General features: G+C 45.9%; 1 protein-coding gene and 1 long non-coding RNA gene across 5 annotated transcripts in view; both read right to left on the reverse strand.

The window, feature by feature from the left end:
• GRID2IP (Grid2 interacting protein) overlaps positions 1-17,416 on the reverse strand; it is a 58,352-nt gene extending 40,936 nt beyond the window's left edge. The window contains exons 1-2 of one of the 4 annotated variants that reach the window (XM_083712050.1): positions 16,433-17,416; positions 6,628-6,782 (exon numbers count right to left, since the gene is read on the reverse strand). In XM_083712050.1, the coding sequence (XP_083568176.1) occupies positions 6,628-6,782; positions 16,433-17,077 (800 nt within the window). In that variant the 5' untranslated portion in view covers positions 17,078-17,416. Of the gene's footprint in view, positions 1-3,475; positions 4,204-6,627; positions 6,783-16,432 lie in introns of those variants that run through there. The other 3 variants (XM_083712048.1, XM_083712049.1, XM_083712051.1) reach the window with 3 other exon arrangements.
• On the reverse strand, positions 13,896-16,144 carry LOC310831506. The gene is made up of 2 exons (XR_014557892.1): positions 15,150-16,144; positions 13,896-15,118 (listed from the first exon to the last, which is right to left on the reverse strand). It is a non-coding gene; the product is annotated as an uncharacterized lncRNA (long non-coding RNA).
• Positions 17,417-24,599: the final 7,183 nt, after the last annotated feature.

Genomic DNA, 24,599 nt, shown 5'->3' on the forward strand with positions numbered 1-24,599 from the left:
TTTTAAAGAAAATATATTGGATGCTGAAACCACAGTCCAAAACCATTGCGCTTTGTTGTGTGAAACTGCAGTGCAAGGGTTCCTTCTGGTCCCTTACCTGAGGTTTACCTTTCCAGGTACTAAAAGAATTGCTCGACATCAGTGCCAATTTTGGAAGCCGGAGTCAGTACCCTGAGTTGTTGTTGTATAAAACCACAATTCTGCTGAGAAGAAGCTGGGTTTTATACATCCAACCACGTCAAGCAAGGGTGAAGAAACCGTGGAGATACAAACCAGAAGGACCCATTTGAGGTTATTAGTTTGAAGACCAGTTTTTGAGTCCATAGTGTGTGTGCAGCCCAGTGTGGTGTAGTGGTTAGAGTCAGGCTAGGACCTGGGAGACCAAGGTTCAAATCCCCACTTGGCCATGAGGCTTACTGGGTGACCTCATCTGCCTCAGAGGGCTGTTGTGGGGATTAAATGGGGGGGCACATACACCAGCTTGAGCTCTTTGGAGGAAGAAGGTGGGATATAAATGCAATATATGAAATGAAATGAATGAAAAACCAAAATGGAAAGTCCAGGAGGTACAACTTAGGCTGACCTGGTGCCCTTCAGATGTTTTGTACTGCAACTCTCATCAGCCCCAGCCAGCAACTTGGAAGGCACAAAGTTGGTGAAGGCTGATCTAAAGCAACGGCAGGCAGAGAAATACCACATCGTCCCTCAAACCCATTCCAATTGCAAGAAGAGAAGAGCTCAGGGACAGGGACAACCCAATAGCCCTCTCCTGCATTGCAAGACCCTTTCCCTTCAATTCATGGCAGCCCATAAAGACTGACTGCTAGCTCAAATCCTTATACTTTATGAAGATAAGAAGCAGTCTCCTCCATATCCAGATCAGCTACTGGGGATGTTTCCTCAACCAGAGATGCTACAGATAAACCCCAAGACTTTTGGGGAACAAATCAAGTGGAGGCCTGAATCTTTTACTGTGCCCTGCATGTTTCTGGGTAGGAAATAAATTTGGGCGGGGGGGGAGATGAGCAGCAGGAGTGATCTGAGTCACTAGGTAAGGTATTAATTTGAGGGGATAATTAATTTAAGATGACCTAATTTAGAGATGATTTAGGAGGGTAATGAACAGTGGTTCTTGGAGGGGAACTGAACTGATCTGCAAACCTCAGAGGCTGCCATGTACCAAGCCGAACCATTGATCCATCTAGCTCAGTATTACCTACACTGACTGGCAGCAGCTCTCCTGAGTTTCAGGCAAAGGACATTCCAGCCCTACTTAGAGATGCCATCAGGGATTGAACCTTGGACCTTCTACAGGCAAATCAGCCACTGACCTATTTGCAGCAGGATCTTTTGGGAAATTAATGGGGGCATATGAATCAAAGAGGAATTGGGGTGAGATCTTCTGGGTTGGGCTGCAAATTAAATAAAGGATTGATTTGGAATTTATCTGAAGGGGAAATCAGTTAATTTGCCTTCTGTGGCATTCTAGATCCACATCTGTTCATATGGGCAGATTTCATACAAATATGCATCTCTGGTCCCATGCCCCAAATCTTTTAGGCCCCTAGCGACATCCCCGAATGCAGAATCTTCACCCCAGACCTATGCCCATTCCCCATGCTATAAATCTCTGTAATGCTGTCACTATAAGCAAAGCAATTTGGCCGTCTGACAAACTCACACAAAAAAATGCAAATACTTCAGTGAACTAATTACTGATTTTGTAGCATACTGTGCTTGTCATGCTCACCCTGAAAAGGTGACCCAAAATAGGCAAGACTGACTGTTATATTTATAGAGGACTGGCCAAAGTAGGTGAAAGAGAATTCAAGCGTTTGAGTTTCACATAATTCTTCATTGGGAATGTAGCAATCTTTCAAGTACACACAGAGCACTGCTGAGTTTCACAAGTGACTGGAAAACAGTTGCCTTGCTAGGTCTGTATAATGGCAAAAGCTGGAAAATCTGAAGTGATAGCAGGCTGCTTGCAAAGCTAGCCTTAAAAGTGCAAAAAGTGCAAATGTTTTCCAGTAGCTTGGAACCCACCAAGCTGACTCTAGTGAGTTCACTTTCCATTCCACCACGGAAAGAATTATTTGAAGACTGAAAGCTTGCATACTTCTACCCTAATCTGCCCATTTCAGTTTTTCCAAGTTTCTTATTTTTCCAGCTTGCCACTTTTCTTCATGAGTATGAAGAAAAAAAATTTAAAGACCTCATCAGAATTCATCAACGTTACAGGACATGTTTCTCCTAAATATATACATTTTGCATGTAATTTGCACATTTTTGCAAACTCATTTAGTGGATTTTTGGTACGTTATTTTCACATATACTTACACTTTCCCCCCACTGTATAAATTTTCATATGCATTTTTTTTGTGTGGGGGAGAACCCAGCTTTTGCAATCCAAATATCAACTGATAGATGTGTTTCTATCTGCATGTTGGTTCCACAACTGAAAATCAGGTAAGGTTCACACTACAATGCAAACTGAGCTGAACTGAATTTCTCCACCCGTATCAGCCTGAGCTGGTTCAAATATTTTGCCCTTACTCCCTGCCTCTTCAGATTGTAATAACGAAGGGGATTGGGTGTCTGACTGCAATGTGTCTAGATCAGTGGTAGAGCATCTGCTTTGCATGCAGAAGTTCCCAGGGTTCAATCTTCAGTGGCATCTATAGATACAGCTGGGGGGTGGAAGTCCCTGCCTGGAGAACCACTGCTGCGAGTCAGTGTAGACAACACTAAGCTAGATGGACTGTTGGTCTACGTGAGTTGTGCCATTGTAATGCATGCACCCAGAAAGAACCTATTCTCACATCAGTGGGGGACCAAGAAGCTTTAGGATCACGGGTCCAGAATCACTATTTTAAAAGAACCCTTTCCCAAAAAGTGTAGCACCCAGCTTCTCTGCAACCCCCCTGCAGATTTAACAGCGGTCCAAAGTCATCTCGAGCTTTGAGCATCAGCAGTCTCCATCATCAAGATTACCCACCAGCAGCCCCTAACTGCCCCGTCTTGCCACAACATCTGGTCACCCCCGCTGACCTTGGTGTGTGACAGTAACCCCATGGTGTCCAGGCCACCGTTTCCCTGGTAACAAGAGCCCGGAAATCCCTTGTTGTCATGAAACGCTTTGGACGGGAGGACTTTCATACGTCTACCGGACTGCAGCAGAATTGTAAGTCTAAAATAAAAAGTTTGTTTCTCTCTCCCCATCTCCCTCTTTAACCGGGTCACATTTGCAAAAGCCAGTTGTTTTCTTTGCTTCCTTTTCTCCTTGCTCCTAGAGGATGCCAGCAAACCTTTGCAGATGCAGTGTGCTACAATTCATTGCAGAATTAAGTGGGTTTGAGTAAAAAAAATCATAAAGGCATTCTCTCTCTCTCTCTCTCTCTCTCTCTCACACACACACACACACACACACAGAGAGAGCCTTCTGAGTCCAAGAAAAGACCAATTTGCCACTTACCCAAGGCAGCTCATCTTCCAATTCTGTCGTTCTTCTCTCGCATCCTTGAATGGAAGACTAAAAATGTGCACTTTTCCAGTGTGTGCAAACCATATGGCAGTGTTGGGGGGGGTTGGAGAGACACACAAACAGGAGAAGCACGTGCTCAGCCCCTCGCCTCCCCGCCCCAGCCAAAGGGATAAAGAAAATGTCAGCAAATTAAAATCAGATAGAGCTTAATTCTGGATAAATAGGTTGGAAATCCATGGGAGCCAGAAAAAAAGAATAAAACAAATAAATAAGCAAACAAATAATAATGATTAAAGGGGAAGGGGGGGAACGAGTCTAGTGGAGAATGTGATGGGGGGGCAGATGCAGGGGGTCTTTGATCCAGCCAGAGGATTTAGCATGTGTCGGATGTAGGGAGTCAGGGAGGATGCTACAAGCAAAATGCTATGCAAGGAAGATATCAATCGCTCCTGCAAAAGAGGAGGGTAGTGTACTGTATATAACACAAGAGGCTGTCCGGAAGCGTAGCAGTTCTCCCACCCCGCTCCCCTTGGTGGTGGAAATGAGCAATGAAGGAAGATCCAATCAGGCAGCTACAGAAGGTTCTTCTCTCTCCTTGGAATGTCAGAGATGCATTGCTGGGCATGGGAGACTACGGCCGCAGTCAAGGGTGCACATGGAGGGAGATGGGGAATGATTAACAATCTCACACCACACATGCATTAACACACACACACACACACACACAGGCACTCTCCCTCCCCCAAAGCAAAAGCAGCAGGAAAGTTGTCTCAATCCCACAGCACAAGTGACAGAGCTCAGCATGATATCAGAGCCCAACCCTGGAATCCTCTCTGCATGGTGTCAGTGCTCAGCCCTGGAAGGTTCCAAGTGAGAACAATAGCAGCAAAGTCTCTGCCACGGTCTCATTGTCTGACCTTGAGCAAGATTCTCTCTCTCTCTCTCTCTTGCTCGCTCTCTTTTCGACTCAGTTTTCCCATATGGGTAATGGGGCCACAGAGGCCCGCCTCATAGGGAAGTTTTGAAAGCTCTAAAGCTTTTAAAGCAGTACTTAAAAAAAAAAAGAAGCAACATAGTAAAGAGAATTGCAGTTTTCTGTTTTCCACCCACCCACCCCCACCCTCCCAATCCATTTTTCCTTTTGTGTTGTGTCTTTTAGTTTGTACACATGAGGGCAGGGGACTGTCTTATCATTGATGTAAGCCTCTCTGGGAGTTGTTTCAGGCTGAACAGCAAGAGAAAAATATTGTAAACAGATAAATGATATTAATAATGTGTCAAAGAAGGTAAAATTATGGCATTGGCACTCTCATGCAGCAAGAGGCAACAAGATTCTCTGACCCACAAAGTACCTGCATATGAACATTTATTAGAAAATGCCCAGAAACCTAAAAATTCTTTTTAAAAATCAAGATGGATGGAGGATGTTAGAAAGAAGCCAGATTTTCAGTTAGAGTTGGAAATATTAAGCCCATTTCTGAGCACCGCAGTTTAAGAAGGATGTTGACAAGCTGGGATATGTGCAGAGGAGGGTGGCCAAGATGATCAAGGATCTGGAAACAAAGGCTACTGAGCTATGGTTGAGGGAGTTGGGTCCGTTTAGCCTGGAGAAGAGAAGACTGAGAGGCAATGTGATAGTCACCTTCAAATATGAAAAGATGGAGCAAGATTAAACATTAGGAAGACTTTTCTGATGGTAAGAGCTGGTTGACAGTGGAATGGACTCCCTGAGAAGGTGGTGGACTCTCCTTCACTGGAGGTTTTTAAGCAGAGGGTCATCTGTCAAGAGCTTCCTGAGCTGTGATTCCTGCATTGCAGGGGGTTGATGGGACCTTTGGTTCCCTTCTAGGATTCTAGATTTCAGTGTTGCTAGCTTAGACTAATGGAGAGGAGACTGTTGCCCAGATGAAGTCGCCTTCCCAGCCTGCACTATGTCTTCCCCTCTCGTATCCCTGGGGATTATTCCGCAGTGGGGCACTGTCTGCACGTGAGGCTCATAGCAGGGATTAGAGACCCTGGGAGCTCCTGGTCATTAAGCAATCAGGCCTCCATCTGGCCCTGTTTTCCCAACTCCTGCTTGTAATCTGTGGAACCAGGAGAAATTGCAATATCCAGGGGAAAAAAACTCACAAAGGGTTAGGCATAGTGGGATGCCAACGAGCCACACAGCCTGAGTTTAAGACAAACCTGATTCCATTTGCCAACAGTCTTCCCAGTCTCTTGAGCACAATCCTGGATATTACGGCATCTCAAACCTGCTGTTCTTTGTTTCCCACCCCCAGCAATGTTATCTGAGCTTAACTGAACAATTGCAACTTTAAAAATAATAGAATTAACCAGTCCAAATGCCATCATCCCACAGTCCCAAGGAGAGGGGTGGAAGTGCTTATGTACAGAGTACGCAGGTAGGAATCAGGAAGAAATTTGGTTTGGTTTACCATTTAATGCCAACACACCTAATATGTGAACTGAAATACAGTGATCCTTTTGACCTTTGCATTTGCTCTGAATTCAGTGATGCAGTTCTCCAACCAAACAGTGTAGGCAAGCATGTGTGGGCAAAAGATTCATATATACTGGTGAAAAGGATATGCAAAAATGTGTGATGTTAGGGGAAATTCCTTGCAAAAATGTCTGCATTAGGCAAAATTCCATACAGAAATTTGTATGTTCAGGAGAAAAGCGCCCTCAAAGTTCTGTGAGGACTTCCTTTATCTAAAAAAATTGTAAGCTGGTGCAAGAAAGTGGCAGACTGAGCTGAAAACTGGAAAACAGAGAAACTGAGAGAACCTGGAATTGGCAGATTTACCCATCCTGGCATGCAGGAAGAGATGGAAGAGGATAACAGATGCAAAGCAGGCCAGCAGGAAGGCAAGATGAGCCCTGCAGCTGGATCAAACCAAAGGAAGCCCATCAAGTCCAGCATCCTTTTCTCACAGTGCCCAACCAGATACCTGTGAAAAGTTCCCAAGCAATAAAAAGGTAAAGGTAAAGGACCCCTGACAGTTAAGTCCATTGAAGAAATCAGGTGTGCTGGGGCACTCAGAGACCTTTGTGCCACTCATCTCACATGCCTATGCTGCATGAAGGTTATCAACAAGGGCAGGGAGGATAGCATAGAAAACGTGTCCAAAACTCAGTACCTGATATTGTCTATAAGGAGGTGGTGCGAGTCCTTGGTGAGGATCATGGGGAGGGCGTAAGCTAAGTAATCAACCTTCCTCTCAGCTGCATATTGCTTTAAGATGGTGAACATCTTCTCTTTCACCTCTGGTTGGTCACCCAGGATCTCTTGCACCTGCACAAAGGACAGAGCAAAGTGGGAAATGGTGGAGGTTGCAATTTAAATTTGTTATGTGAGATCGTAAACCACTTTGCTGTTGTTTTTGGAAAAATGAAACTGTGGTGTTTTTTACACAAAAATAGAGAGATAAACATTCCACCCACCACCTCCAAAAGGCCTCCAGACCTAGAAACAACAAACTTTTCAAGGTAGCAAATTCCTTTCCTCTGTATTCTTGTTTTAGGTACCTGGAGTCTTTATTCCTAGTGTTATTCTCTATGAACAAAACGGGACCTGTCAGGGTGACTATGACAGGCCTAGAATGCTTTGCTACAGAGGCTCAAAGTTAAAAAGCAGAACGGCAATCCAATCCCATTATGGGAAGATGGGATATTGGGCTTTTGACCACCCAATCTGTTTTTTCAAGCTGAGAATAAAAAGTTTATAAGGTCACACTTGGGGCAACTGCATGGCGAAGGGTCTGCTCCAGTGATGGCTGCAATATGGTGGGCAAATTCTGGTGCTCACCAGAGGAGGGCAGCAAAGAACCCTCAAAGCATTTTAAAAACAAAACTCCACAATGCACACCCCACATGATCCCGACTCCAGTACCAGGTGTGCCCTTTTTTAGTCTGCAATAATTGCAGATCGTTATCACCTTCCCGGGGCCAGGACGTCTCCCCAAACTCCACTCCTCATTTCCCCTGTTCTGCACTCTCATCAGAGGCTAGAGTGCGCTCCTGAATTACAGTCATGTCTTTTGCGTGCCTTAATAGAGGGTGGAGAGAGATATATTTGGTATTTGCATGGCTGGGACAACGTGCAATGAGCATGTGCAAAAGGAAGGGTTGCTCCACCCACTGTGGCCTCTGGCTCCACCCACCATTGGCAAATGCCAGCCCAGAGGTTTGCCCACAAAGACATGTGGCCTTCAGGCTGAAAAGGGCTCCCTTCTTTTGCTTGAACAGAAGGTGCAAGCTGACTTCTCTCATCCCTCTTGTTGGATCCCTTTTAGAGAGCAAGTGGAACATTTCCTGGTATGGAGCCTATTCTGCCCCCACAAGGTTCAGTTATTTAGTGATAGCAAATCTGTGCACAGTAGTACCTCAGGTTAAGTACTTAATTCGTTCTGGAGGTCCGTTCTTAACCTGAAACTGTTCTTAACCTAGTTCCAGTTACAGATAGGTAGCCGTGTTGGTCTGCCATAGTCAAAACAAAACAAAATCCTTCCAGTAGCACCTTAAAGACCAACTAAGTTAGTTCTTGGTATGAGCTTTCGTGTGCATGCACACTGTGTATCTGAAGAAGTGTGCATGCACACAAAAGCTCATACCAAGAACTAACTTAGTTGGTCTTTAAGGTGCTACTGGAAGGAATTTTTTTGTTCATAACCTGAAACTGTTCTTAACCTGAAGCACCACTATAGCTAATGGGGCCTCCCGCTGCCGCCATGCCGCCGGAGCACGATTTCTGTTCTCATCCTGAAGCAAAGTTCTTAACCCGAGGTACTATTTCTGGGTTAGCTGAGTCTGTAACCTGAAGCGTATGTAACCCGAGGTACCACTGTATTAGTATTAGGTAGAAGGAATAACAATGCTGCCCCTTTAAGAAGAGATAGCACCTTTCCCTCTTTTTAGACCCCAAGGCAGGTTGGGAAATGTAGGCAAAGCAGTATCCTACTTTCTATTGGCTCTGTCAGAGAGCGGGAAAATACCTCCTTTCTATTGCCTCTGGCCAGAGTGGGAAAAAACCTCCCTGCCTTCCTCTAGTGGCAGTCTAGTTATGGCAAACCCAAGAAGAAGGGTGAACTCATCCTTACAGAGCTCCACAGAGAACTTCATAAAAAGTTTCTAATCTACATTCAGAGCCATAGAACAGCCTATTTGAATGTGAGCAATATTTCTACATGTGCCTTGATTATCTTCAATGACTCTATGTAGGAGAGAGAGAGAAATCTCCAGATGAAACAGAACCCAACCTGCTCACTGCTGCAGATCAAATGGCAGTTAAAGTGACATCTACAAAGCCCAGCTCAAGTTTTATTAAGTATCTCTATCTGGTTTTTACACCAACATTCAATGGGGAAGGAACAAGAAATTCAACTCAGGTCACATTCAAAGGCAGACCTGCCTAAATCACCATTTCCAAAACAGTATGCAAACTGAAACACCCATCCTTGGAAATGCATACTTTCCTGAATTTTGCAATGCAGTTCTCCAGTCAAGTAACATGTGCAAAACTGCATATACAACGTGCATACAAATGCATACGTCAATGAAAATAACAGAAAAATGCATCATATTGGGCAATGTTGCATGTCCAGATGCGTATATTAGGAGAAAACAGCACTAAATACTGATGAATTTTCAGAAGGATTATATGCATATGTGGTGTGGAAATGTGGAGAACTGAACACAAGATTGAAAAAATGAGAAACAAAGAGAAACTGAAATTGAGAGATGCACCTCCTCCTCACACAACCAGTTGCCAGGGCACTTTACCAAAGTTAGAGTTAAAATGCAACCAAGTATCAGCAAACTACATCTGACCACCCAGCTCTGATCCACAGCAGGGTGGGAGCTCAGACTCCCCTTCTCCCTTTTCTGCAAGATGGGCAGAGGTGAAGCCAGGGAGCACCAGCCCCTCTGGCACTCTGTCCTTTGCGCCAAAGCCTGCCCACATCTGGGTGGGTCTTGAAGCGCAGGAGGAACAGAGGGAAGGAAAACACCTCTCATTGCCAGTGCACTCAGGCCTGAGCAGAGCCCAACCGCCCCCAAACACCCTGTGTGGGTACTTTCAAACACTGTCCCAGTTTGGACATCACACTAAGCTATGGTTGACAAGAATGAGCCAGGTTCAGGAACAGACAAATCTATCCGTTTTGGTTTCTAATATCTCTAGTCTTAAGTCTGCTTCACTCCATTTCCTGCAGACATTTGCAAAAGAAAGTATGGTTTGTTTAAAGAAGCCTGATTGATATGAAGCACAAACAAGCCATATGAACAAGCCATACTTAACATGAACCACAGTTTAGGGTTTGGGCAACACACTAAACTGTGGCTGGTGGAAAGTCAAAGCAAAAGCTTCTGAACTCCTCCTCTCACCCTCGTCAGAAGGATGGGGTAATATGGAAACACACACAGTGCATGTTTGCAGTGGCTCATTCTTAACATGTTAAACTGCATTTCAGGGTGATGTATAAATGCAGCTGTACACCCCTCATTCGCACCTACTACAGACATTTTGTGCATGCTTTCAAAAGAGCAGTAGGTTGTGTCATGACCCCGTCCTCAAGGTCCCAGTGTTAATTTGAGGAGGACTCTGGTTCAAATAATGCACGTCACCCCACTTGAGGAGTAACCCTCAGCACTGCCTGCTACACTGCCCTGGCCTGAGGATGTGGTGCAGGCATAGGCAAATTGACCCTCCAGATGTTTTGGGACAACAACTCCCATGATCCCTAGCTAACAGGACCAGTGGTTAGGGATGATGGGGATTGTAGTCCCAAAACATCTGGAGGGCCGAGTTTGCCTATCCCTGGTGTGGTGGCTCTCCCATCATACTCAGAGTCTGATTCTCCTGCAGCCTCCCTGCTCTACAACCATATGCAACTGCAGAATAAGCTACATAACACTGACATATTGCAAACAGTACTCCGGGGGGGGGGGGCAAAATCACTAGAAGGTCAAGGCTTTATAGCCTTTTGAAGGCATCAGATGACTCCAATCCTTTGCTGAGACAACATCTTCCCTGACTCACTAGGAGCTCTCCCAGGTCCTTATGCTCTTGACTCACCAGAACTGTCCAAGGTCCTGATCTGCCTTGCCCTAGTCTCTGGTCATATTCACCCATTTCCCCTGCATTCCCCTGGGACACAGCAGAACAAGATAGGTTTCTCCGCCCCTGCAACAATCCATCCACAATGCCAGCATGGTTATGGGAGCTGGAGTGAGATGTGTAAGCAGAAGAGAGGGAGCTGTTCACATCCCCCCTGGTGCTCGTCCCACTTTGATGCTCTCCAAAGCCAATTATCACAGGCTTTTTGTAACCTACATCCAGAAACCACAAGGTACCCAGCAGTTTCAAGGCACCATCATGTGACCAGGATGGAAGTCCTAATGAGGCACCAGACATTTCAAGGTTACTACATCTGGAGCAGCGACAGCAAGAAAGGGGTCTCTTCAAGGAAGCTGCCTTGCATCCCTTTCCATCTCTCATGATGAGAAAAGCAGGATTCTTTGGAAGACAGAGAAGGGAGCTCAGTGGTAGAGCAGTGTTAAACCCTGGAGCGCTGCTGCCAGTCAGTGTAGACAATACTAGGCTACATGGCCCAATGGTCTGACCCAATATGAGGCAGTTTCCTATATTCTTAATCTACTGCCCATTCTCGACAATGAAACTTTCCCATAGGCATTGGGCTGCAGTCACAGTCTTGCTCACAGTCATAGCCCTCAAATCCATAGCACAAACAACAGGATATACATCAGAGACAAACACAGGACCAGATTTTGCAGAAAGAATCCCGAGGCGAATCCTGTTCCCATATTCACTTTGACAACACATAAGAGCATAAGAAAAGCCAGTTAGATAAGGCCAGTGGCCCATCTAGTCTTGCATCCTGTTCTCACAGGAGCCAACCAGATGGGCCAGTGGGAAGCTAGCACAAGAGCAACTCTCCCCTCCTGGAGTTTCCAGCAACTAGTATTCAGACGCATTGCTCCCTGTGACCATAGAGGCTATAGTCTAAACCCCCATGAATTTGTCTACTCCTTTGTTGAAGTCATCCAAGTTGATGGTCATCACTTTCTCCTGCGGCAGCGAGTTCCACAGTTTAACTCTGTGCTGTGTGAAGAAGTCCTTTCTTTTATCTGTCCCAGATTCAGTTTCATTGGATGTCCATGACGTCTAGTGCCATGCATCATTTTAGAATAATTTATCATGTCACCTCTGACTCATCTCCCCCCCCCCCAACTATAAAGTCCCAAATGCTGCAAGCTTTCTTCATAGGAGAGTCATTTTGATTCCACTTCTCTGAACAATATCCGTTTTGAGATGAAGTGACAAGAAACTATACACAGTATTTCAAATGCAGTTGCACCATAGATCTATATAACAGCATTATGATACAGTGGTACCTCAGGTTAAGTACTTAATTCATTCCAGAGGTCCGTTCTTAACCTGAAACTGTTCTTAACCTGAAGCACCACTTTAGCTAATGGGGCCTCCTGCTGCTGAAGCGCCGCCGCAGCACAATTTCTGTTCTTATCCTGAAGCAAAGTTCTCAACTTGAAGCACTATTTCTGGGTTAGCAGAGTCTGTAACCTGAAGTGCATGTAACCTGAAGTGTATGTAACCAGAGGTACCACTGTATTGGCAGTTTTATTTCCAATTTCTTTCCTAGTGATTCCTTGCATGGAATTTGCCTTTCTCACAGATGCTGCACAAAAGGTTGACATCTTCATCGAACTATCCACAAAGGTCTTGTTCTTGGCCAGTCACCACCAGTTCAGACCCCATGAGCATGAAATTAAGATTTTTTTACCCCAGCATGCATCACTTTACACTTGTTTATATTGGATTGCCTTTGCCATTTTACCACTCACTACAGTAAGTTTGGAGAGGTCCTTTTTGAGCTCTTCACAATCTCTTTTTGTATTATTAGATTCTGTTCTCTGAGCAGGGCGTCTTTTTGTGCTTACCCCAATGAAGACAGCACTTTGCTCATGCTCAGAGGCATCCTTTACCAATGGGGGGGGGAGGAATATAAATTGGAGAAACAGGGTTTTAATTGATCAGTCACTAGATGGCTCTTCTGTTACTCAGAGCAGACCCACTGAAATCAGTGGTCTTAAGTGATGATTGATTCAACGGGGCTACTCTGAATGTGACTGAGGTTGGAGATGACCCCTGGAGTTTTAAAATCATTAGTTTGTGATCAGATGGAGGCCTTCCAGTCTTCAGGCCAAATGTGACCCTTCAGAATACTTTCTGACCCCCAGGGCTCTCCCCAGGATACACCCCTTGCTGGCCTTGCTCCACATGCTCCTCAGGTGTTCTTGCCCGGCTGGAATGTGTCCATGAACTGTGTGATGCCTCTTGCTTTCCTGAATTGGAGAGACAGGAGAGTGCGTAAACTTTTGATTTTTGCACAGCTGCAGTGGAAGCTCCTGTGCAAAGAAAAGAGCCACATCTGCTGCTCCACCCATCCTTGCATCTGGCTGTATCTAATTTTTGCCCCTGCCCCTGCCTCTGCCCACTGCTGACATGCAGCCCCTGAGATGTTGCCTTTGTGGGAGGGTGGTCCTCAGACTGAACAATCTTCCCCGGTTCAGTAACTGTACCCATGAAGGGTGGCCTGTAATAAATACCGTATTTTTCACTCCCTAAGACGCACTTTTTTCCTCCTAAAAAGTAAGGGGAAATGTCTGTGCGTCTTATGGAGTGAATGTGTGGCCAATCGCTGGCTCCCTTTCTGGCCCCGCCCCCTTGCCCAGGCCTCCATTGTTGAATGTTCTGCAGATGGAGGCTGTTTGTCTCCCCAGGGACATGTGACTGGCTGATTAGATTATCTGTCTGGAAACTGTGGAAATGTCTCCCTTTCCTAAAGAAGCTGCAGAACTGCGGGTTGAACCCCATAAAAACAGGATTCTTTCCCTTTGCAAAGTAAGCTCAACAACTTTGAGCTGATCCTCAAAAAAGGGGCTTTTCCCCTTTGCAAAAGAAGCTACACAACTGTGAGCTGATTCCCCCCCCCCAAAAAAATGGGGCTTTCCCCCTTTCCTCCTCTAAAAACTAGGTGCGTCTTATGGAGTGAAAAATACGGTATTTTTAACCATAAACAAACACACACAAAAATGAATCACTGCTGGGATGTACCCACAACTGTGAGGCTTGAAGAGGTTCTGAGGATGCACCCTACTCTGTGGCCATTGGCTGAGAACTGACTGTGATGTCACAAAGGCACATGTCTGCTGAGTGGATATAAAGGTGGGGCTTTTTCCTCTTCTCCAGCAGAACACAGCGGGCAGTAGTTGTGATATTCAGCGCTGCCCAGTCTTCTTCCACTTGGAGGAGACAAAATTGGCAGGTGAGTGGAGGATGCTATGAAGGATGCTGCAGGAGGCTATGGAACGATAACAAGGCAAGTTTACTTCCTAAGAGGGATTAGCTGATATCCATGATCTGAAGTTGGCTGGTGTGTGGTGATGGACCTAGTGGAAGTTGGCAGATGTTTGGTGGGTGGAAGCCAGTGGGGTTCTCATTTGGAATCAAGGCTGAATGGAGAGTGAAAGATGAGAAAATGGCGTTCTTCGTGGATGTCGGATGGCCGTGTGTTTGTGAATGGGAGGTTTTGAATGTGGTTGAGGCACATGGGTGTAAAAGAGTGTAAATGGGATGTGTGAAAGGTGACTGGTGGATATTCATGAGTAGAAGGAGCTTTTGGCAGTGGGCAAGCTGAAGTTAGAGATTAAGTTTTCAGGCTGAAGCCAGTGGAGGTGCCTGGATGATGCTGTCGGATAGTAGCCATTCCCCACCACCATCTGTTTCTCCTGCCCCAGGGACGTCTGATGCTGGTGAGTTTTTCCCAAGACTGTGCATGAAAGCATGGAAGAAGGCCATGGGCTGGCTGAAGCCAGCAAGGCTTTCTCAAGACATTCCCATCCCTTTAGAAAGCATGCCAACTTATAGTTCCAAATAAGTGTTTTTCAAATTACATTCAAGTGTAATGTCTATTCTGTCTGAGTTATATGATGTACCCCTCCCTGGTGTTAGCATACACGAAAGGAATATTTTTTAATAAGTGAGTTGCTGGTGAGGTGCCCCCACAATGTCAGGCCTGGGGAGGGTGAACTGTTGCCGTTAGCTACAGATGGTCTGTGACATCACAAAAGGACATGACAACATCATTCCATGTCCTAAGAGCATCTTCAGCTGGGTTCATATATTTGTTCATCTTCCAACATGTTATATGCCATTATCTGCCACCAATGTCCTTCTGGCTTCTACGTAGGACAAACAGTCTCCATGTGGAAGAATTAACAGGCACAAATCTGACATTAGAAAGGGCAACTTTCAAAAGCTAGTGAGGGAACGTCTCCATCTCCCATGATACTCCACGGCTGATCTAAAAGCTGTATTTCCCAAGACACTCAGCTGCATTGATCTAAAAGATTTTCTGACAAAGGAATTTCAAAGGGTGACTGCAGTGTGAAATTTCAGAATTACAGCTCATCGGGACTTTTTAGTCTACACCTTGGGGAGGAACAAAGAGAATGCTTCTCTTTCCCACTAACACATCTTGCCCCAGCGATGCTGTTGTGCTGTCACCCAAAAATGCTGCCATAAGAGGTCTCTGCCCCTCATTCTGCATACATTTGTCACCATCTGTATTTTTTCATTTACAGTGGTACCTCGGGTTACATACGCTTCAGGTTACATACGCTTCAGGTTACACACTGCGCTAACCCAGAAATAGTACCTCGGGTTAAGAACTTTGCTTCAGGATGAGAACAGAAATCGTGCTCTGGCAGCGCTGCGGCAGCTGGAGGCCCCATTAGCTAAAGTGGTGCTTCAGGTTAAGAACAGTTTCAGGTTAAGAACGGACCTCTGGAACGAATTAAGTACTTAACCTGAGGTACCACAGTATTTGAAATATAAACAGCTAAGCATTACAAAACACCATAGTGATAGACAGCAGCAATTAAAACACAACCAAAAAGAGCAATTCTCCAAAGAGGAATAAGATTTCTTTGCCATCCATTTCCTGCTGACCCTGCTAGAGTGTAAGACTCTGGGGAACCAGGGTTCAAATTCCCACTCAACCAGGAAGCTCACTGGCTCATCTTATGCCACAGTCACTATATCTCTGCCTAACCTACCTCACATTTGGAACACAAATGTAGCAAATAAAATAAAAAGATCTCCTCCACATACATACTTTATACCATTTTACTTTTGAAAGAAAGAACATAAGCAGAGCCTAATATATGAATCTATGTAAACATTGTTTGGTTGGAGAGCTGCATCACAAAATTCAGAAAAATGTGAAAATTCAGAAGAGTGCCAAATGTTGACAGATAGCTGTTTTTTGGATCTCACATTGTTTCAGAATGCGCAGATCTCATGTGCCTTTAAATGAGAACTGAGCAAGACTTCTCCCCTACCTGTACTCACTAGATCAGCAGTTTCTCAAAAATTAAAAAATAAAAATTGAGACCACTACCTCCTTGGTTCCATAAATTCACCCCCAGTACCCCCTACCCCACCCTATAAAAAACAATATTCAAAATAGCAGTTTGTACAACCCTCTAAAGAATATAATAACAGAATAAAAATTAAGACAGTAACAATTAATTGCACATTTATTGACAATCCAGTTAGAGCCATTTAGTTGAATTAATTCAGCAAAATGGATAAACTTGATCCAGTGATCCCAGCTTTTCAAAGCCTGATAATCCTTTGCACCTCCAACACCCCCTTGCCACCCGCTTGCCTCTTAGCAACCGAACAGGCAATCCCACTGCCCCCCCCAGGAGGGTGGTACTTTGGGAACCACTACTCTAGATGGTCTGGACCACAATTCCTTTCAGTCCTGTGCTGGCTGGGGCTGATGGGAGTTGCAGTCCAAATTCTGCCAAAGGCTCCCGTTTCAGAAACAGCCTTACCTTCTTGCTGAACTCATGCGCCTTCTGCCTCCGCTCTTGATGGATGGCGTCAGCGCTTTGGACAAACTCCCTCACGCTGCTACTGGCCCACCTCTGCTGCCGCCCGAGGCGCAGGAGCCCCAACCTGAGGCCCTTTCCCTGGCACGCCTGGATCATGACAGCCGCCTCTTCATAGAGCTTAACTGGGGCCCCGTTGATCTCCAGGATGTAGTCTCCAGCTTTGACCCCGCATTCAGAGGCTGGCGAGGCAGGATCCACGCTCCCCACTTGCAAGGGGCATCCTCCCTCGCATGCCAGGGTGAAGCCAAAGCGCCCCTCTTGGCCCGGCTTGAGTTCCACCTGCTGGATGCGCGAGACCACCCCAATGCTGGGGGGCACATTCTCACACTGCCTCGCCAGGGCAACCAGCGCCTCAGCGTTCATGGAGGAGACGTGCTGGCCTTCAATCTCCAGGATCTGGTCTCCCAGCTGGAGGCCGGCCAGCTGGGCGCTGCTGCCTTCTTCCACGGCCAAGATGTAGCAAGGGCCATTCCCGCTGATCTTGAACCCAAATTCCTCAGGCCACCCATCGTTGGTAGTTGGCATGGCGGTGACTGGGGAAAAGGAGAGCATGGAAAGGTCAGCCGCTGAATCTGGTTCCCTCATGGAAAGAACGGTTCCTTGATTCAGGCCACGTTCCCACCAAACATCTAAAGCACTAGGACAGCACTTTAAACAGTCGTGGATTCCCCTAAAAAAATGAATGAATCTGGCAGGGGAGAGTTATTAGAAGACCCATTTTCCCCTCACAGAGTTCCCTGTGAAGAAGGGTTAATGGATAAACCCATCTGGGAACTGCAGTCCCATGAGTGGAATAAGAGCCCCCTAACAATTAGCACCCTTAACAAATGACAGCTCCCAGGTTGCTAATCAGTTAAAGGTGCTATTAGGAATGTTAGGAGACCCCTTGACCTCCACCCCCCGGCCCAGTTTCCACTCCCAGAGTGGTTTAACAGTCAATCCCTCTTCCTAGGAAACTCTGGTAATTGTGGCCCTGTGAAGGGAATAGGGGCCTCCTAACAACTCTCAGCCAAAACGCAGGTGGCACTGTGGGTTAAACCACAGACCCTAGGGCTTGTCGATCGGAAGGTCGGCGGTTTGAATCCCCGCAACGGGGTGAGCTCCCGTTGCTCAGTCCCAGCTCCTGCCAACCTAGCAGTTTGAAAGCATGCCAATGCAAGTAGATAAATAGGTATCGCTACGGCAGGAAGGTAAACGGCGTTTCTCTGGTTCGCCAGAAGTGGCTTAGTCATGCTGGCCACATGACCCGGAAGCTGTACGCCGGCTCCCTTGGCCAATAAAGCGAGGTGAGTGCCGCAACCCCAGAGTCGGCCACGACTGGACCTAATGGTCAGGGGTCCCCTTTACCTTTAACAACTCTCAGCACCCTTGACAAGCTACAGCTCCCAGAATTCTTTGGGTGGGGAGCCATGACTGTTTAAAGAGGCATTATCTCAGATGTAAGGTGTGAATGTGGTCTTAATCAAGTTCTTTCCAACCATATGCACAATTTCAAACACAAATACCAACATTTGTGTGATCAACCATTCCTTTGAGAACTTTCCCGAGAGGACAACATGATAGTCTCTTCCAACAACATAAAAAAAAAAGTTCTATGACTTCTGAAAGACTAGTGATTTAATATATTTTGGCCTAAGCTTTTGTGGCCTCGAGCCTACTTTGTCAAAGATATGAAGTAAGTTTGCCATTGGACCTCATTGCCATTCAACTCCCAACTTACAATTAGATGTTCAGTTGCCTGGCTGTCTGTTCCTTATTTATCCTAAATGGGATCAGACCTCAGTTGAGACAACCTCTGGCACCTATGGGAGGGACTGTAGCTCCTTGACAGAGCATCTGCTTTGGAGGCCAAAGGTCCCAGGTCCAATCCCTGGTGGCAGCTCAAGGTAGGGCATATCCTCCAACATTTATCTGATGGAAATAAGGATGTCCCATTCCATAATTTTACTATTTATACCCCACACATTTTACTTGGTTGCCCCAGCCACTCTGGGCAGCTTCCAACATATATAAAAACAATAAAACATTAAACATTTTTTTAAAAATTCCCTATACAGAATTGCCTTCAGATGACTCAGGGGTCAGATAATGCCATACCCTCCAACATTTCTCCAGTGAAAACAGAGACATCCTAAGGAAAAGTGGGACATTCAGGGATAAAATCAGAAACCAGGCTTCTCTAAATCAGGGAGGTCCCTGGAAAATAGGCACACTTGGAGGATCTGGCAGGGCTGGGAGAGACCCCTGCCTGAAACCCTGGAGAGCCAATGCCAGTCAGTGTAGGCAGTACTGAGCTAGATGGACCAGGGATCTTCTTCTTCTTCTTCTTCTTATTATTATTATTATTATTATTTTAAGAAGAGCTATGACACCTGCTTTGCATGCAGAAGGTCCCAGGCTCAATCCTCTATGGCATCTCCAGGTACAGCTGGGAGAGAAACCCCTGCTTCAAACTCTGGCAAGCTACTGCCAGTCAGTGCAGTCAGTACTAAACTAGATGGATCACTGGTCTCAGAGTAAGGCAGCTTCCTATGTACATCCCATTCTGGACAACAATATTCTCTTTCATAGTGATATATATATATCTCCCACCTTTCCTCCCCACACACAACGGATTAAACAAAACGTCTAAAAACAGTTCCAGAACAGGTGCAGTCTGGGTGGGCCTGATCTTGCCGACAGACACAGCCCCCTCAACTAAAGCGGCTACTCACAGACGATGGAAATGCACAGTAGAGACACAGACACAGGGTTCAGGTTCTGCAGGAGGGACCAGACTCAAACACGGTCCCTGTATATCCTTTCTGGAAATACATGCCCTACGGTCTAAGGCAGCCTCCTGTACACTCACCTGACTGGCACTTACTTTGGCCCTGACGATGGGGCAGCATCCTCCAGCAGGGCAGCTGTGTCAGGGGGTGTGAAGCTCAGGGCAGGCCACACACAGAGAAAAATGGCTGAGGAGCTCAGAGGGGTTGACCACTGCTGCCCCCCACCCCGGCGACAGCTGCCTGAAGAAGCCACCTCGTTCCTCCACTCCCAGGTCTTAAGGAAAGACTTACAGAAATTGCAGGCCATTAGGATCTGGCTGAGGTCTTGCGAAGAAGGCTGCCGTCATTTCTCTGCGGGGTCTGGGGTTTTGTGGTTCTCTTCAGCTTGGGAAGCTGCTTCCCCTACCCCAAAGCTTCACTTGCCACGAAAAATGGAGGACTTGGGTACAAGAGTCTCCCAAGCCCACAGTGCTGACCAGGCCACGTTCTTGAGAATGTGGAAGGCCAAGGCACCCGAGAAGTTCACCCAACCTGGGTTGGAGCTTTTACCTTCCCATTCCGTCAAGCTAGGAAGATATGACTGAGCTCCAGCAGGGCTGAGCCCTACTCCTTCCCTCCATTGTCTCCCCACTTGCCTGCTTTTTTTTGGGGGGGAGAATATTACAACCAAGTGGGTAGATGGATCGACTAAGTCAGACCCAGACAATGGCCATGTCTTCTTGTCTCTGAGGCCTCTGAGGGGAATTAGAACTGGTCAAGAGCTAAACTGGATTAGAGGCCCAGTCTGGGTGTTGTGTGAGCAAATTGAAGTCGACGCTAATGCAACAGCAGACAAGGCTCACGTGGGTTGAGACAGGAGGACAGTGACAGTTTGCTTCAGAAGGAGGTGGGGAGATGCCATCACAAAGAGGAACACTGGAAGCTGCCTTGAACTGTGCCATAGCATCAGCCCATCTAGCTAAGGCTAGCAGCCCTTTATTCAAAACCATGAGGACTGAAACCACAGCACCTGATTTACATGTAGAAGCTCCAGGGTTGAGAGACAGGACTTGGAATGCCCCTTGCCTGAAACCCTAGAGAGCAGTTGTCAGTCATTGTGTAGTAGGCAATATTGAGTTTGATGGACTTGGAATAAGAGGACATGAATCTTTTCCTAAGTGCTCTGTGTGCTTCTAAATGGGTGATGCATTTCTGGGGAACTGAATTGGGCAGGAAGGGGCAATGATCTGGGTTACTGGGTTGAATATTAATTTGAAGCAAGAAATTCGTATAACTGAACTTTATCTAGAGAAAAATTGGAGGGCAATGAAAGTGGGTAAATGGAGGGGAAATGAAGTGATTTGGGGCAGGCTCTGCTGGAGAATTAATATGTGTGTAAATTGAAGAGGAACTGATTTGGGGTGCAAGTTAACTGGAGAATCTGTCAAGGGAGAGTTGGAGAGGGGCACTAATAGGCTTGCCTTCTGTGGCACTGAAATTCTAAAATTTGCATCTACAACTATTAATTGGCATATGTAAATTTGTTTCTAGGCTCCAGATTTTTAAAGCACCTAACAATGCCACACCACAAGGATTCCATTTTAGCTGCACTGTTGCACATATCAGTCAAAGCTACATGCACCCATAAAGCATGTTTATTTATTTCATAAAGTTTATACACCACTAGATTGTAAAAGGCAAAAAAAATCTCAACATGGTTTACAAAAAAGATAAAACATTATCAATAAGAAGTTAAAATAACAATAAACTGAAAACAGATGAAAACTTGCTTCAACTTTCTAAACCTCTGAGTAGGCTTGTCTAAACAAAAATTTTTTTTAGCAAGGGTACAGTGAAGGCACCTGCCTGATATCAATTGGCAGGGAGTTCCAAAGTGTAGGTGCTGCCACACTAAAAGGGGAAGTTCTCACAAATAAGGAATGGATATCATGTGGCACCTGTGGACAGTGCCAGTTCTGCACTGCTCTGTGGGTGTGGGTGTGGGTGTGGGTGGGTGTGTGTGTGGGTGGGTGAGAGAGAGAGAGAGAGAGAGAGAGAGAGAGAGAGAGAAGGTAGGGCATGGCTGCTCCACTTCTCCCTGGGTGTCAAAGCTTCAGCCACTAATTGCTGCATCCTGCTAATGCCTCAGAAATGTGTTGTGCTAATTTTCAGGGCTATTCTAATAGCACCCCCCCCATCCTCCACCTTGACACAACTGAAAAGATGCAGCTTGCAGACTGTGATGGGCAAAAAACATTTGCTTCCTTTTGCAAGAGCTCCTTTGACAACAATTTAAGAAGTCTTCTGTGTTGATGCCCCCTGACCCCCTTTCCCTTCCTCCACATGAATGCATGTCAAGCAAAGCTTACCTCTCTTGCGCAGGGCCTAGCCTGCACCAGTAGCACAGAATGAGGACCTGTTACCCAGCTAAACCATCCCGGCAGTTTCAGCACTTCTGGATCAATTTCAGACCTGTGGGGCAAGCGCCTGAGTTTCTATGGCAAACTCTATCCAGGCACGGTAACCTAATAGGACAGTCATTAGCAGGCTGACCTTGGCGGGGAGCGAAGGAGTGCAAACGTCTGGGAGAGAGGCAGCTTCTCTGCAGCTACAGAGGCAACTAGGGAATTTCCCAGCTCTCAAAAGATTTAAGCAGCTTAGAGCTGTTAGGGAAATTACAGGGGGGAGCACATCTTTAAAGTTGTTAAATGTTACAAATATTATGCCTGAATGTATCCTTTTGACTTGACAGCTCAGGGAAGATACCTAGCTTTATAAATCATTTAAAATCAACCCCTTTGCAAAGTTCCTCCATTCCAACACCTTTTGCCCTTGGAAAAAGGACTCTTTCCCCTGCCACCTCCCCAAGCGTGAAGACATGTATACACGCCTCCTACCCCAGGAAATGCCCAGAAGTGACAATTGCTGGGCTCATTGTTCTCCAAGGGAAGCCAAATCTCATCACCAGACTTGCCTCAGGCTCCAGACATGCAAAGGAAGTTCTGTTGTACTTTTGGGTGGTGGGTACTTACCGTATTTTTTGCTCTATAAGACTCACTTTTTCCCTCCTAAAAAGTAAGGGGAAATGTGTGTGCGTCTTATGGAGCGAATGCAGGCTGTGCAGCTATCCCAGAAGCCAGAACAGCAAGAGGGATTGCTGCTTTCACTGTGCAGCGATCCCTCTTGTTGTTCTGGCTTCTGAAATTCAGAATAATTTTTTTCTTGTTTTCTGCCTCCAAAAACTAGGTGCGTCTTGTGGTCTGGTGCATCTTATAGAGCGAAAAATACGGTACCTGTAAGACATGTTTGCCTATGCTATTCTTGTGTAACCTTCCCCTTTTGTGACATATTAGTGATGTACCAATGATATATTGATGATGCTGTGTGAACTGTATTCTGGGATATGGTGGGAAAGTTTTAAAAGTCAATGTCGCCCCATGCTCAGGGTTCACTCACTGCTGTTGAACCTGTTGCGCAACAATAAAGGATCTAAGTCTACTGACTGCTGTTTTGCTCCAAATTGCTTGGCTGGAATTTCCTTCTTTTACTGACCACATGGATCCACGGGGGACTTGTACCCCGATGAGCTGGGCTGTTGAGTAGTCTCTCAACCCAGAATTTTCCCTAACAGAGCATATATGGGGTGGATGCTGAGCCCAGAGATGATGTGTGCGTGCTGCTGCTACAAATTCAGGATTGGCTTGAACCTTTCAAGCTAAGAAGAAGCAACAGGCAATCTCAGAGACACATTTGTTAGAGCTGGTGTTCTTTCAACAAAGGTAAGCTCAATAAGGTTATATTATAAAAAGTCTCCTCTTATATTCTTGTTTACAAGATGGTAAAACATGGGCTGGAGAACGCTACTACCTAAACCACAGCCAGTTGACTAACCAAACCCAACAAGGGCTTATGAATGGCTCTGTGTCCAGGGTTGCACATCCAAAAAATCAACACTTCATATATGGGCTGCCATATGTCCAGATTTTCCCCGACATTTTTGCCACTTTTCAAAAATTCTGCCCGGACACTATTTTTGACGGACGAATCCATGGTATGTCCAAGAAATTCCAGATGTATGGCAGCTCTGTCTTATTCCTTCCTCCATCTTCTGAGAGTTAAAGTCATATGCAAGGCAAGGCAAGAGTGTATTGGATGTTCCATTCCTGGCAGAGGTGCACTTCCAGCAGGTGTCAGGATAGTTGAGATTGGAACGGTGATGTACAAATGTACCATGACTGAGGTTTGACATGACAATCCCAAGACTCCAAGCCAGCCTCCCCCAATCTGGTGCCCTCAAAGCATTTTGGACTACAACAACATGCATCAGATGGCCACATATCCTCTACTTCAGCTTCCTGTAACTCAGTGCCATGCTGGTTGGGCCTGATGGGAGTTGTATCCCAACACATCTAAAGGGCACCAGGTTGAGGAAGCTGAAATGCAAGTGAACAGGCGCCATGGAAAGAGCTACTTTTCTATAGAGCCTTTCCCATTCACTTTTGTCTCTGTCCTTATCTTGACCCCTCGGAGAGATTTCCATTATGTCCCATAAACAGAAATCAAATATTTGCAGCCAGCATTAAGCGATTTGTGTAGGGTCAGGGAGTCCAAGATCTAAATCCAGCCTTCACCATTAGAAAAGGATTTATTAGGAAAGCCCCAGGGCTAGAAACTGATCCAATTACCCACAGTGAGCTGCCAGAATAGTGGAGAAGGCTTCAATCTTCCTCGGCCATATGGAACTACTATTCATTTTTCTGTTCTTCTGTGCTGTGAATAAAGTGCATCATGGGCTTCTACAACTCAGATCAGGGGTCAGCAAACTTTTTCAGCAGGGGGCCGGTCCACTGCCCTGAGACCTTGTGCGGGGCCAGACTATATTTTGAAGGGGGGGGGAATGAAAGAATTCCTATGCCCCACAAATAACCCAGATGCATTTTAAATAAAAGGACACATTCTACTAATGTAAAAACACACTGTCTCTGGGCCGGATTTAGAAGGCAATTAGGCTGGATCCGGCCCTCGGGCCTTAGTTTGCCTACCCACGACTTAGATCCACGCTATACATTTAAAGTACATGGTTTCACCCAAAGAATCCTGGGAACTGGTATGGATGTGACAATGAGGGAAGAGCTCTAGGGAAGAGCTGATATCAATATCCATTTATATCAGGCAGGAGACTTCACTATACTCTTTTCAGTGCCTACTACAAATATTATTGTTCAGATAAGCCCATTTAGAAAACTGATGCAAGTTTTAATCTCAGTAGTGACACCCTCCCTGTGGAACACCCTCCCTTCGGATGTCAAGGAAATAAAAACAACTATCTGACTTTTAGAAGACATCTGAAGGCAGCC

Source organism: Podarcis gaigeae (genome assembly GCF_964106915.1).
Source record: "Podarcis gaigeae genome assembly, chromosome: 14".
In the NCBI taxonomy this organism is placed as follows: Eukaryota; Metazoa; Chordata; class Lepidosauria; order Squamata; family Lacertidae; genus Podarcis; species Podarcis gaigeae.